This window comes from Hemitrygon akajei, chromosome 9, assembly GCF_048418815.1.
Source record: "Hemitrygon akajei chromosome 9, sHemAka1.3, whole genome shotgun sequence".
NCBI classification, from domain to species: Eukaryota; Metazoa; Chordata; class Chondrichthyes; order Myliobatiformes; family Dasyatidae; genus Hemitrygon; species Hemitrygon akajei.
The window spans coordinates 43,460,439-43,475,612 of record NC_133132.1 but is presented as its reverse complement, the minus strand read 5'-3'; the positions used below and the strand labels follow the sequence as shown (position 1 = coordinate 43,475,612).

At 46.1% G+C, this 15,174-nt stretch overlaps 1 protein-coding gene across 1 annotated transcript in view; it reads right to left on the bottom strand.

Annotated features, from left to right (window-relative positions):
• The window catches only part of crybg1a (crystallin beta-gamma domain containing 1a), a 232,613-nt gene extending 219,349 nt beyond the window's left edge, over positions 1-13,264 (bottom strand). The window contains exon 1 of the mRNA XM_073055847.1: positions 12,813-13,264. Coding sequence (XP_072911948.1) covers positions 12,813-13,060 — 248 coding nt within the window. The 5' untranslated portion in view covers positions 13,061-13,264. The remainder of the gene's footprint in view (positions 1-12,812) is intronic.
• Between the last annotated feature and the right edge of the window lie 1,910 nt (positions 13,265-15,174).

Below are 15,174 nucleotides of genomic sequence, written 5' to 3'. Positions count from 1 at the left end.
GCCATCCATAATTTCTTTATTGCTGTTTATTGATCAGATAGCAGGCTCCACGTTAGTTCAAGTTCAATTTTGGTAAGATATCGGCGCGTTCAGTTTCCGGGCGTAATACTTCATCCTTGTCTTGTATGGCTTTGTTACGATTGGAAAACGCTGCTGGCTACTAAATATACTGTCAAGAGCAATTCCACCTCGCTGGTGAGCTGTTGGACCACAGAGCAGCTACGCAACTCCGCTCCAGTCAGCCGCGGGAGGCGCTGTCAAAAGCGGTGGGCAAGAAAGACAGACTGGGATCCGGGAGGGGGTCAGTTCAGAGCCCTTCCGCCCAGCTCGCCAGTCGTTCTTACTGGCAAACTTGTGTTCACTTGAAATAAACGGGACTACCTGCGCCTGGGACTGAACCAGGACAACTGCACCACACACACTCACACTCATTCACTCACTCAGCTGGATTTCCAGCATCTGCAGATTTTTTCTTGCCAAGGACAATTGTGCACTCATTCTCATGGGCGGGGCGGGGGGGGGGGGGGGGGGGAAATGGCTTCAGGGCACCACCCTGGATGCTGCCATCCAGCACATTTCGGCCCGAGAGGATCTACAGCGATCTCAGACGGTATCTGTACTTCCGTTAATAAGAACTGGTGTGTGGACGCTTCAGCAGTGGCAGTGCATTGTTCGCCAATGATCGAGTTTGTTTTTGTGAAGAGTAGGCCGTCTTGTTTACTGAGGGAGTTAACTATAATTGTTCTGATAGCTGTATATATTCCCTCCTCTACTAATGTTGACAGGCATGAACTCTACAGTGACTTTCAAAGCTAACTCTCTGTATCTTCACTGTCGCTGGTGTCTTTAACCATGCGAACCTATAAACAGTCTTCCCGAAATCCCACCAGCATGTTGGTTTTGAAAATACACTAGACATGCTTTATACGAACATACCGAGTGCACTTCCCGGCCCCGCATTGGCCTCTCAGATCAATTATTATGTTAATTCCAGCATAGAAACCGCTGATTAAACGGGCCAAACCAGTTCTAAAGGTGGTAATAATACGAACTGGAGAATGTTCGGGAAGGCTGCTACCTATGGCAACCACGTTAACACTGAGGAACATGAGGATTCTGCGTACGGAGGATGTTACCATGACGAAACCTCATGCGAGTGAGGGCCATGGCTTACTGCAGAGGTCCATGTGCTATCGAGGGATCGTGCCTTTAGTTTGGGGGACGCCGACAGCTGTCAAGGAAGCAAGAACTGTGCTTTCCCGCTCCATCAGGAAGGAGAAACGGGAGCATTCTCAGAGAATATACAAGCATTTCTGTGATACCAAAGCCACTAGGCATATGTGGCAGGGGATTCAGAGTATCACAAACGATGCGTGTCAGTGACCTCACTCTCTCGCAGGCTGAATGTCTTTTACATTCCGCCCGGTTTGATGCACAGGACAAAGTGACAGCCCTCCTCCCAGGGGAGCAGACCGGCTAAAGCTGAAGTGAGGAAGACCCTGATCAAAGTCAACCCAACCAAAGCTGTTGGGTTGGGTTCTGAAAGACTGCGCAGCCCAGCTGACGGACATCTCTCTGGGACAGTCCATTGTCCCTCGGTTTTCAAGGTGCAAACCATCACTCCAGTGCCAAAGAAATCGTCAATAACCTGCTTAAATGATAATCGTCCAGTGGCATTAACATCAACTATTATGAAATACTTCGAGCTGCTGGTCATGGAGCACACTAAGGTCTTTCTCCTGGCTACATTGGACACTTTCAGTTTGCTTGTTGCTCAAATTGATCCACTGAGGATGCCGTAGCTTCTGCCCACCTGGAAAATGGGGTCTCATATGCCAGGCTGCTGTTTATAGACTTCAGTTCAGCACTTAACACCATCATACCCCAGAAACTGGTGGGGAAACTGTCCTAGCAGGGCCTCAACACCTCCCTCCGCAACTGGATCCTGCACTTCTTAACAGAAAGGCCACGCTCAGCCCATGTGGGCAGCAACGCCTCTGGTCTCATTCAGCCCGCTCCTGTTTGCACTGCTGACTGCATGACTGGGTCACGGAATTCAGCTCCAACTGAATCAGGTTTGCGGATGACGCAGCAGCGCTTGGCCTCATCGATAACGATGACAAGGACAGAAGGGAAATGGAGCGACTGGTGTGAGACCAACAACCCGAGTCTGAATGTGGAGAAGAACAAGGAAATGATTCTGGACTTTAAGAAGGTGCAGATGAACCATCCCCCTCTGTGCCTACGTGGCTCCTCCGTAGAGAAAGTTAAGTGCACCAAGTTCTTGGGAGTTCACATCACGGACGACCTCACCTGGTCCTTCATTATCACCTCCCTGAATAAGGCTACGTCCACACTGCACCGGATAAGTCCATAACCGAAGCTTTTTCTCGTCGTTTTTACCCTCCGTCCCCACTAAAACAGCATTTTCATCCCCTGAAATGGGAGCTTTTCAGAAACGCTCTCCAGGGTGTGTAATTTTGAAAACGCCGCTTAGCTGGAGCAGTGTGGACGGGGTAACCGGAGAAATCTAAAAATGCTGTCATGATGTGCCGGAACAGATGGTGACGGCAGCGCGCCATTTCATTGTTTTCTTGAACGCAACCTAACAATTTCAGAACAGACGGCAACGAGACTGAAGCCAGAAGAGTTAGAAATGTACTCACCAAATACTTTGACTCATAACTTACTAAATAAATAAGTATACTCACTTTGCCCTGTTTTCTGTCCTTGCTCATATGAAGGTGGTTTACCTATTTATGCAAGTACTTCTCTGACAATAGATGTGTAACAGCCTAATGTAACATTGCATGGAAATACAAGATAACACTGATGCAGACATTAAAACATTTATACATTTAACAAGGTCCTTTATTAATGCAACAGAGTTAGTCAGTTTTTCAATGTTCATCGTCAGCCGGTTCATACTGTCCGTGAACTCCTTGTCGGTTGCCTCCATACACTCCAGTATTCGTTTTTTTTTAAGTTTTAAGTCCTCCTGTGCGAGAGCCAGCAGCTGCTCGTCGTTTAAGTTTTTCTAGTCTGTAACTACACAAACGCGCACTTTCACGGCGAGATTCGACACCAAACATGTTGCTTGTTTTCGGTAGATGTGTCCTGCGCACACACAGTAGGAGGAGATTCACCGAAATCTCCATTTCAATGTGGACAGAGATACTTTTAAAAACACATAGTGTGGACGCCTATCATTTTTACGCAAAACCAGCGTTTTCAAAATTATCTGGTCTAGTGTGGACATAGCCTAAGAAAGCACAGCAGAGCCTCCAACTCCTGAGGAGATTGAGGAAAGTGAGGCTCCCCCCACCCCCACCTAAACTGAATTTTTGAGCACCTTTGAGAGCGTCCTGATAAGCTGCATCCCCATCTGGTATGGGAGCTGTTAAGCATCGGACCACAAGTCCTTACAAAGGACTGTGAGAACAGCTGAGAAGATCATAGGGGTCTCTCTACCATCCATCAGGGACATTTATCAGAAATACCTCATACACAGGGCCCTTAGTTTATCAAGGATCCCACCCATCCATCCAGCATCCTCTTTGAGATTCTATCAGGCAGGAGACTCTGATGCATAAAGAGAAGAACGGTCAGGATGGGAAACAGTTTCTTCCCTCAGGCCATTAGGCATCTGAAATCCCGGCCGCATCGCATTTGAAGTGTCACCGGATAATTCGTACTAACTCCTACGATATTTAACCTATGCACTTTAACTATGTGTTACTCATTTGTAGATTTTATTCTTACTTTCCTAAGATACTGTGTGTTATGTGGATGGCTGTGCTTTACACCCTGGTCAGGAGAAACTTTCTCTCATTAAGCGGTGTACATATATATAATTAAAAGACAATAAACTTGACTTGACTTGATGAGAATTGTCATTCAACCATGAACACAGTACACATTGCCCAGGTGCAAAAACACAGTAACAACTGTCACACACAGCACAAGGCTCGCGCAGCAAATATAATTTTGATAGCAGGAAAAAAATTCAGTTACCAATAAAACAGTATTTAGAAAAAAATAATAGAGCCCAAGTCCCTGACTGTCATGACCTATAGATTGCTGGTGCACGGTTGCTGTCCTGAAGCTATGTTTCTGCACCTGAGAAAGTGCAGGGAAATTTTTATCACAATGTTGCCTGGAAAGGAACACTTCAGTAACTGGACAAAGTGAGTTTGTTTCCTGTGAAGCAGTGGAAGATGAAGAGGTACAGTATACCAAACAACAGTACGAGGGGTAATACACAGCGTAGAGACCAGAGAACCCATCTCCACAGCAGAGGAGTCTAAACTCAAGAGGACAAAGATTTCAGGCAGTCACGAAGAGGACTTTTCCCACTCAGAACCCGGAATACATAGAAAATGGGTGGAGCAGATGCAGCTACCCTCCCAATAGCTCAGCAGAATCCAGACGAGTACTTCACTCACCAGGGTTTAAAAGGCCAGGTGCCGAGAGATGGGATTTTTTCAGGTAATGGTCAGCATGGCGAGCGAACGCTTCTGTGATGTACTGCCCTGTGCAAAAGTCTTGGGCACATATATATGTAGCTAGGGAGCCTTAGACTTTTCCACGGTGCTGTATTTGTCAACATGGAATGGAGAGCGAGTTGGTAAATGTGGAGGGAGTAAAGGATGTTGGGAATGGCGAAGGTGGAGCTCTGCAGGTGGGACAGAGGGAGTGCCAGGGACAGGGAGAGGTGCTGTGGTCGCATACCCACCCAGCCCTGAGATACCAGGAAAGGTCATCTGATTCCAAACAAATGGTTTATTGGTCATTTGTCAGTACCTCCAGTTGAACTCTGTCTTTCTGTGTGTTTTTCCCCTAGCCGTCATTCTGTGATTTTGTATTGCCATGTGCTCTTGTTTGTTTTCATGCCCCATGTGCTCCTGTCCCCGCTCCTGCTCTACTCCGCCTCTCACCTGTTTCTTATTATTACCTGTATTGCAGTTGCCTGTGTCTCATTGTGCTCCATCTATCATCTGCCTCTGTTTATTGCTCAGTGTATTTTAGTCCTGTGTTTTCACCTGTTTGATGCCAGATTGTGCCAGTGAATTGTCCTGAGCCTGTCCAGCATTCGTATCTGTACTCTGCCCGTCTGAATATCGACTCTGCCTGTTTCCAGATTCTGGTTTTTGGATTTCTCTGGATGTTTTGATCTCTGTCTGAACTTTGACGCCGACTTTGTTTGCACCTCGGGACTTGTTACTCAATTAACATCACTGCGTGCACAGTCCTGGGTCTGTGACTGGAGCCCTGCATCAGCATCCTGACATCATTACAGAATGTCTCTCCAGTCCTCTCTGCTCCCTTCCCTCTCTCTTCCTCTTCTCTCAACCATGATTCCCCTTCCCACTCTGTCCACAATAGAGACCAATATCAGAATCAGATTTACCAACACTCATATGTGTCATTGAGTCAAAGACAAGTACAGCACAGAAACAGGCCCTTCAGCCCATCTAATCCATGCCAATCCATTTAAACGGCCTACTCCCACTGAGCTGCACTGGGACCATAGCCCTCCATGTCCCTGCAATCCATGTCCCTATCCAAACTTCTCTTAGAGGTTGAAATCGAGCTTGCGTGCACCACTTCAGCTGCAGCTTCTTCCACTCTCACAACCCTCTGCGTGAAGAAATTTCCCGTCATGCTCCTCTTAAACTTTTCACCTTTCACCCTTAACCCATAACCTCCCACTCAACCTCAGTGGAAAAAGCCTGTTTACATTTACCCTATCTATACCCCTCAATTTTGTAAACCTCTATCAATCCCCCCCCCCTCAATCTTCTACGTTCCAAGGAATAAAGTCCTAACCTATTCTCTCTTTCCTTATAAGTCAGGTCCTCCGGACGTGGCAACATCCTTGTAAATTTTCTCTGTACTCTTTCAACCTTATTTACATCTTTCCAGTGACCAAATCTGCACAGAATATTCCAAGTTAGGCCTCACCAAAGTCTTAAACAACTTCAACGTAACATCCCCTCTCCCGCACTCAATCTGTATTCCTAGATCCCTTTTGTTCCACCACACTCCCCAGTGCCCTACCATTCACTGTGTAAGACCTACCCTGGTTGGTCCTACCAAAGTGTAAAACACCTCACACTTGCCTGCATTCGATCCCATCTGCCATATTCCAGCCCTTTTTTCCAAATTGTCCAGATCCTGCTGCAAGTTCTAATAATGTTCCTCGCTGTCCACTACACTCCCAATCTTGGTATCATCCACAAATTTGCTGATCCAGTTAACTACATTATCATCCAGATCATTGATATAGTCGGAGGAACAGAGCAACGTTTTGTGGGCACAATAGAGACGCCTGGATAGTATGTCACCTCCCTGGTGCCAGGATCAGGAATGTCTTGGATCATGTCCTTGGAATTCTCAAGGGGGACAATCAGCCAGAACTCCTGGTACATATTGGCACCAATAACCTAGGTAGACAAGTTGAGGAGGTCCTGAAGAGAGATTTTAGGGAGCTACGTAGAAAGCTGAGAAACAGGACTTACAAGGTAGTAATCTCTGGATTGCTGCCTGCGCCACATGCCAGTGAGGGTAAGAATAGGATGATCTGGCAGGTGAATGTGTGGCTGAGGAACTGGTGCAGGGGTTAGGGGTTCAGATTTATTAATCATTGGGATCTCTTCCGGGGAAGGTATGACCTATACAAAAGGGATGGATTACACCTGAAGCTGAGGGTGCCCAATATCCTTACGGGGAAGTTGGGTAGAGTTGTTCAGGCGGGTTTAAACTCATTTGGCAGGGGATGGGAACTGGAGTGATAGTGCTGAGGATGAGGTAGTTGGTTTACAAACGGAGGCAGTGTGTAGTGAGACTCCTAGCAAGGGGAGGCTGACGATAGGGCAAAATTGCAGTCAATATTGAAACATAAAAGGCGGACAAAATTGAAAAGAATGAATACAGGTTTGAAGGTGTTATATTTCAATGCGCGCAGCATACAGAAATAAGGTCGAAGAACTTGTAGCACAGTTGCAGATTGGCAAGTATGATGTTATAGGCATCACTGAGTCATGGCTGAAATAAGGTTATAGCTAGGAGCTTCATGTCCAAGGACACACATTGTATCGAAAGAATAGACAGGAAGGCAGAGGGGTGGCCCCGTTGGTAAAAAAAAAACCAAATCATTAGAAAGAGGCAACATAGGATCAGAAGGTGTTGAATCATTGTGGACAGAGCAAAGGAACTGAAAGGGTAAAAAGACCCTGATGGGAGTTGTATACAGACCCCCAAGCAGTAGTAAGGATGTGGTCTACAAGCTACAATGGTAGATAGAAAATGCCAAAAGGAATTGGGAAGCATTTAAATACCAACAGTAGGCAACTAAAAAGATCATTAAGAAGGTAAAGATGGAATACAAAAGTAAGTTGGCCAATAATATTAAAGAGAATACCAAAAGTTTCTTCAAATACTTAAAGTGTAAAGGAGAGGTGAGAGTGGGTATCGGACTGTTGGAAAGTGATGCTGGAGAGGTACAACAAAGAAATGCTGAATAAGTATCTTGCATCAGTCTTTACTGAAGAAAACACTGGCAGTAAGCTGGAAGCTCCAGATGTCAGGGGTCATGAAGTGTGTGAAGTTACCGTTGCTAGGCAAAAGGTTCTTTGGAAACTGAAAGGTCTGAAGGTAGATAAGTCACCTGGACCAGATGGTGTACAGCTCAGGTTTTTGAAAGAGGGGGCTCAGGAGATTGTGGAGGCATTAGTAATGATCTTTCAGGAGTCACTTGATTCCAGAATGGTTCCAGGAGGCTGGAAAATTGCAAATATCACTCCACTCTTCAAGAAAGGAGTGAAGCAGAAGAAAGAAAATTATAGGCCAGTTAGTCTGACTTCAGTGGTTAGGAAGATATGGGAGTCGATTGTTACGCGTGTGATTTTGAGGTACTTGGAGGCGCATGATAAAATAGGCCATAGTCAGAATGGTTTCCTCAAGGGAAAGTCTTGCCTGACAACTTTGTTGGAATTCTTTGAAGAAATAAGAAGCAGGATAGACAAAGGAGAATCGATTAATGTTGTGTACTTGGATTTTCAGAAGGCCTTTGACAAGGTGCCACAAATGAGGCTGCTTAACAAGCTACGATCCCACGGTATTACAGGAAAGATTCTAGTATGGGTAAAGCAGTGGCTGATTTGCAGGAGGCAAAGAATAGGAATAAAGTGAGCCTTTTCTGTTTAGCTGCTGGTGACTAGTGGAGCTCCACAGGGGTCTGTGTTGGGACCAATTCTTCTTACATTATATGTTAATGATTTGGATGATGAAATTGAGAGCTTTGTTACAAAATTTGCAAGCAATACAAAGATATGTGGAAAGGCAGGTAGGTTTGAGGAAATAGGGAGGCCACAGAAGGACAGACACATTAGGAGAATGGGCAAAGAAGTGGCAGATAGAATACAGTTTTGGGAAGTGCATGGTTATGCATTTTGATAGAAGAAATGAAAGGGTTGACTATATTCTAAATGGAGAGAAAATACAAAATGGCGTCCTTGTGCAGGGTTCCCTAAAGGTTAATTTGCAGGTTGAGTGTGTGGTGAGGAAGGTATATGCAATGTTAGCATTCCTTTCAAGGTGACTAGAATATAAAAGCAAGGATGTAATGTTGGGACTTTATAAAGCACTGGTGAGGCCTCACTTGGAGTATGGTGAGCACTGTGGGCCCCTTATCTTAGAAAGGATGTGCTGAAACTGGAGAGAATTTAAAGAAGTTCCACGAAAATCATTCCAGGATTAAATAGTGTCTCATATGACGACTCTGGGCCTTATTCACTAGAATTTAGAAAAATAAGAGGGGACCTAACTGAAACCTGTCAAATGGAGAAAGGCCTTGATAGAATAGATGTGGAAAGGATGTTTGCTATGGTGGGGGGCGTCTAAGACCAAAGGACACAGCCTCAAAATAGAGGGATGTTCTTTTAGAACGGTGATGAGCAGGAATTTCTTTAACCAGTGAGTGGTGAATCTGTGGAATTCGTTGCCACAGGCAGCTGTGGAGGCCAAGTCTTTATGCATATTTAAGGCAGAAGTTGATAAATTCTTGAACGGTCAGGGCATAAAGAAATACAGGGAGAAGGCCGAAGGTTGGGGGCAAGAGGAAAAATGGATCAACCATGATGAAATGGCGGAGCAGATTCGACAGGCCAAATGGCCTAATTCTGCTCCTACACCTTATGGTCTTATATAGATGACAAACAACTATTGACCCAGCATCAATCCCTGTGGCGTTCCACTAGTCAAAGGCCTCCAGTCAGAGAGGCAACCGTCTGCTACCACTCTCTGGCTTCTCCCACAAAGACTATGTCCAATCCAATTTACTACCTCATCTTGAATGCCGAGTGACTGAACCTTCTTGACCAGCCTCCCATGTTGGACTTTGTCAAGTGTCTTGTTGAAGTCCATGTAGACAATATGCACTTTTCTGGTAACTTCCTCAAAAAACTCTGCAAGATTGGTTAGACACGATCTACCACGCACAAAGCCATGCTGACTATCCCTAATCAGCCCATATACACAGATATAAAGTCCCTTAGAAAACCTTTCAATAACTTTCCCACTACTGATGTCTGGCCTATAATTTCCTGGTTTTTTTTTTAAAAGAGCCTATCTTAAACGGAACAACATTGGCTATCCTCCGATCTTCAGGTACCTCCCCTGTTGTTAAGAACGATATAAATACTTCTGGTAGAGACGTTGCTATTTTTGTGCTTGCCTCCCATGGGATCCAAGGGAACACCTTGTCAGGCCCTGGGGATTTACCCACCCTAATTTGCCTCAAGTCAGCAAACACCCCCTCCTCTGTGATCTGTATGGGGTTCATGAAGTTAATGCAGCTTAGCCTCACTTCTGTCAACTCTGTCTTCCTCTCCTGGAGTAAATGCAGGTGCATAAAAAATCATGTAAGATCTCCCCCATCTCTTTCGGTCCACACATTCATTACCATTCTGATCTTCCAGAGGACCAATTTTGTCCCTTGCAATCCTTTTGATCTAAACATAGGATTCTTCTTCACCTTGTCTGCTAGGGCCACTTCATGCCTTCTTTTAGCCCTCCTGATTCCCTTCTTGTGTTCTCTTCCATTCCTTATACTCATTAGTACCTCGTTTGTTCCTACCTGCCTGTACCTGCTTTTTATCTTTCTTAACCAGGGCTTTAATATCTCTTGAAAGCCAACATTCCCTAAACCCGTTGTCTTCACCTTTTATTCTGACAGGCACATACAAGCTTTGTATTCTCAAAATTTTACTTTTTGAAGCCTTGCCACTTACCCAGTGCACCTTTGCCAGAAAGCAGCCTAACCCAATCCAGACTTTCCAGATCCTTCCTGATACCATCAAAACTGGCCTTTCTCCAATTTATAATGTCATGAAATTTGTTTTGTTGTGGCAGCAGTACAGTGCAATACATAAAATTATTAGTCCTCTGTAATAGTCTTAGGCACCCGGGCTCTCTCTATATAATTAACATATCTTGCTTACAGTGATGTTCAGTTCATGGCAGCTTGCAGATCTTACTACTCAGTTTTACCAAGAGTCATCAGTCGAATCAATGGGATAGTACATCACATCTGATCTACTGTCACAACAGGTCAACCGCAGATGCCATTTCACTGGAACATCTTCACTGACTACAGCTCAGCATTCAACACTACCATCTCCTCAAAACTAATAACAAAGCTCTGAGAACTGGGTCTCAACCACTCGCTGCGCAACCAGATCCTTCAGCGTGGATTGCTGAGGACTTGTTCTTGCTGACGACGGCCATGCGCCATCAGTTTACAAGACCTGTCACTCAGGGACTTGGGCTATTTATTTTCTTAGTGTGTAACTGTATACTTACTGCTATCTTGTATGTGTGCCTTGAGTTGGGTGTGACTGTTGGTACCGTTTTGCACTTTGGTCCCGGAGGAATGCTGCCTCGATTGGTTGTATTCACGGTTGAATGACCATCTTAAACTTAAACTTGGACAGTATTTAATGACTTGTGCAGCTGATGATTTAGGATTTCTTTTACAACAAGATATTATCTGTGAATTACACAATGAATGGCAAATATGTTAGGTACAGCTTTCTTCACAGAAGTAATAACCCCACGGCGATATCCTGTCATTAATGGTGCCCTGTTGGTTGTACAAGAGTGCTGATGAGCAGAATGTCCTCCTCTTTGAAAAATTGCTCAACAACCTGAAATATCGACTTCTCAGACGTTTCATTTATCTGTCTTTGAACAGAGTAATGCCTGAGCAGAATCACTCTATTTGGTCTGATGACTTGTTCAAAACCATACTCAGAACCTCCCTTACTGCTGACAGAATCAGTTCTTCTCCAGTTGTAGGGGACCTTCCAGATTTAGCAATGTAATATTGCATGAACCTCATAAACCATAACAGCCCTTGCTCCAGGGCCATAACTGTTCAACCACCTCCACAAAACCCCGTCCCTCTCCGAGTCCTTTAACCGACAAAAGAAAATGTCAGTTATGTGACTACTCCCCGTCCCTCTCTTACCACCCCTCTCCTTCCTGTCCCCGTGGAAGCCCATAATCTCTCCAACCTCCCTCATTACTGTAATGCCACTTCTGCTGCCGCATGCAACTTCCGCCAACGAGTTTGCCGCTCGCTACGTGAACGCCGCTTGTGACATCTTGTTGTTGCCGTGGCTCGATTTAGCCCAATCTCGCCAAAGAAAGAAAATCCCCGCCGGGCGCCAGGGTTGAACCAGTTCAAAGTAACCCATTTCTTAAATGATGCCTGTAGTCCCTCAGCTGCCCCCTTGCTACCGAGCACACCCCCCACCCCTTTATCTTCATCGCCTCCTTAGAAGCTTCCATCTCCCCCAGAGGGGTTGACATCCCCCCCTTTGATAACCAAGTCTAGATTCTAGTATTCCGGTGAAGTGCATCTAACTAACCATTGGAGGTTTCTTACTTTTGAATAATCCAGTAAAACTGATGATACTGAAGTCACCTGGCTCAGGTAATTAAACATTTTCTTTTAAAGTTAGATTTCTGAATGCATGATGATCAAACATCATTTGCAGCCTTCACTTGTTCTTTACGCCCCCACAATATGACACAGTGAATATCAAATATCAAAATTATTTCAGGCTAAAAGTATGCAAAAGCCAAAAACACGGAACAAACAGGCTTTAATGACTGGACTGGGAATCGAGGAGAGCGAGCACACCCAGCTCCTGATCCTCTCCTTTTCCTGAGCTTCGCTGGTTTTGGTGGCTGGAGACACCGGCAGCTATGCCACCCCCCGTTATCGCTCCGAGACGCGACCTTGGCCGATCCCACCGTCTGAACAGCGCGGACTGGCGGCTCCATGCGTTGTGTAATTAGTCCGAGCTCCCACCGATGAACAGCAGCCAGTGACTGGGTGCTCTGCTTTTTATGGGGGGGGAGAAGGGCGGGGGTCAAACTTTGGCCGAATTATGTGAGTGGGAACGCCGGTGTATGGGGGGGGGGGGGCGGTGGTCGATTCCATCAGCCCGTCCCTACCCACTCATTAAAAAACAATTACTCCCAGAGCACGGTAATAACTTCAGTTTTTTTGTGCCATATGTTAGTTATTGATCCAGTGTCCTGGTTAGCTGAGTTCAGTGTCAACCCGCCTGTTTATATGCTATAAGTAGAAACTCGTCCTCACGCGGAAGAAGGTGGAAATGAACGGCCAGCGGTTAGGATAACGCCTTTTTAAAACAAATATATAAATGAAGCCGTTGCATGATAAAGTCCAAGGGGGAAACACGGGGGGGGGGGGGGGGGGTAAAGAAGAATTAGCTCACGTTACGGTGTTTGTAGAGGCGAGATCGCGCCCGTCTCCTCCAGCCGGCAGCGGGGTGGTGGGCGTCCGAGCCTTCTTCAGTCGCCAGGAGCCCCAGCTTCTCCTCTTGCGGCTGGCAGCCTGCGAGTCCTTGCACTCGCCCTGGGCATCTTCCTCCTGGTCTCCGGTTGACCTGCTGCGCTGGAAGACCCGGCCGATCTTCTTCCTGAAGCCTTTCGGCTGCAGCTTCCCCGCCTGCGTCTTCTCCATGCCGGGGGGGTCTGAGCGGCGGACGGCGAAAGTGTCTGGACGCAGGAGGGCCGAGTCGGGGGGCTGACGGGGCTGACCCCCCTGGCCAACTGCAGCGGAGCCGGCTGAAAGAACGCCTCGCTCACCTCATCGCCAGCCGAGCTGGGTAATTGGTGTTCAAACAAGCACAGCAACACCGTTCATCCGGTAGAGGGAGAGTTAACTTTCTAATTTCCCGGTTACCGCTGTTTTCCAATGCTCTCTTCCAACAGGTTCCCTCAGGCTCAGTAAACTGGAAAGTGCCGCCCCCATATGTCCGAGGGCGACAATAACAAAGATCAAACCGTACGGTGCTCTGTATACCTTGTCTGAGACTCAAAAGACCCATCCAGAACGAGCACGGGTTTATACCTTTGGGATAATTCGGTGAGCTACTGACACAATTAAGGATGAAAATACTTTTTTTTTTAAACTGAGGGTTTCTCTTTCCAGGCAGCGAATTCTAGATTCCTACCTACATTTTAGTGGGGGGAAAATAACCTTCAGTTCCTCCCGCACCATCCTCTACACGTGCCCCTGGGTTTGGCACTGCACCGGAGGAACTGGGTCCTTGAGGATTAGAGGAGAATGCTGGGAAAGTGGTCTAATCCTGTCTTCTCCAGAATGTTCTCATCATCTCAACATTCAAATCCTGGCTAAATCTTGTAACCCGCCTTTCAGTACGGTCAGATCTTTCCGGCAGGGGAGAGCCCAGAACCAATGTATTACTCAGGATGTAGTCTAGAGAGAATCTAACATAGTTCCAGCATGACCCCCTACGCACAGCTGATAAGGAGAAGTGTTCCATGTGCATGCTTAAGATCCTTATTGACCTACAGTGCTGCAAACCTCCCTCTGTTCTTCCAGTCCATTCAGTATCCTCCCATTTATTGTACATCCCTTGTCTCACAGAATCTTCTCAAGTGCACCGTCTCATACATATTAGATGCACTGACTTTCAATTGGTTGACTTTTTAATTGTGGTCATTTTTTGTAATGTAGGAACCAACAGCCATTTGGGGCCTAATACCTTGCAGCAGTGTGAAAGTGGCCAACCGAGTCCTTTCCCGGTCGATAAGTGCAGGTCAGAGCGGTGGGCATTTCATTTAGTGCCTTTGCATCTTTCCGGTCCAAATGACAGCAAAGTCAGCACTTTTGACAAGACTGCCTTTGCCGGGCTTCAGAGGAGCTTAAACCCACAAAGTTCTGGCTCAGATGCATGAGTAACTGCCCTCCAAGGTTGTATAGCAGACTGTAGTCCTTGTGGGCATTGGCTGGCACGGTGCCCCTTGTCCCTGAGCACTAATGTCAGTTATGACTCATCCTGTAAGTCACATGATGCCCACGCCTTTGGTCTATATTCCCTTAAACCATGGGTTCCCAACCTTGTTTATGGCATGGACCAATGCCGTTAGGCAAGGGGGTCTGTGGACCCCAAGTTTGGAACCCTATCTTACACACCACTTTTATCACCAGCTGGACAACAAAACGGACACTATGACTGCATCGGAACATTATCACTGTGCATCTTCTGCCAGAAGATAGAAGGCTGGTTTACCATTCAGGAAGAACATGGTTGATCCTCCATCTCAGTCGATCTGATCCACGTATCCACGTCACTCACGGAGCACCTTGTCTTAACGAGACGGGGCCAGAACATCGATGCACTCGGTCCTGGATTTGTATTGATTCGGTAGGTGAATGAAGTGAGAGTTTAGTAGAGAGTGAAGTGACCACCTAAATCTGCAAAGACCAGGAATGTGAATCTGAGCATGAAATCACAACAGCATGAACTGTTTTCTGCGGGAGCTAACACATTTTTAATGGTGGTGTTAGACGTTGATGGTAGAGCCCCATTGGGAGCCCATATATTTCTCTAAAATATTTAAAGGGAGCACCAATAAAAAAGGGCACTGGAGGTGATTCTCTGTTCTTTCCCATGATGTTCAACAACCCTCAACCTCAAAGAACTACAATTCTGAACTAAAGGCAGAAAATGCTGGGAATAATTAATTGGTCACGGTGACACAGAGAGATAAGAGAGAGTTGTTATGATACCAGCCCCCTCCTTTGTGAGAATTGCAAGAGCCCTAGTG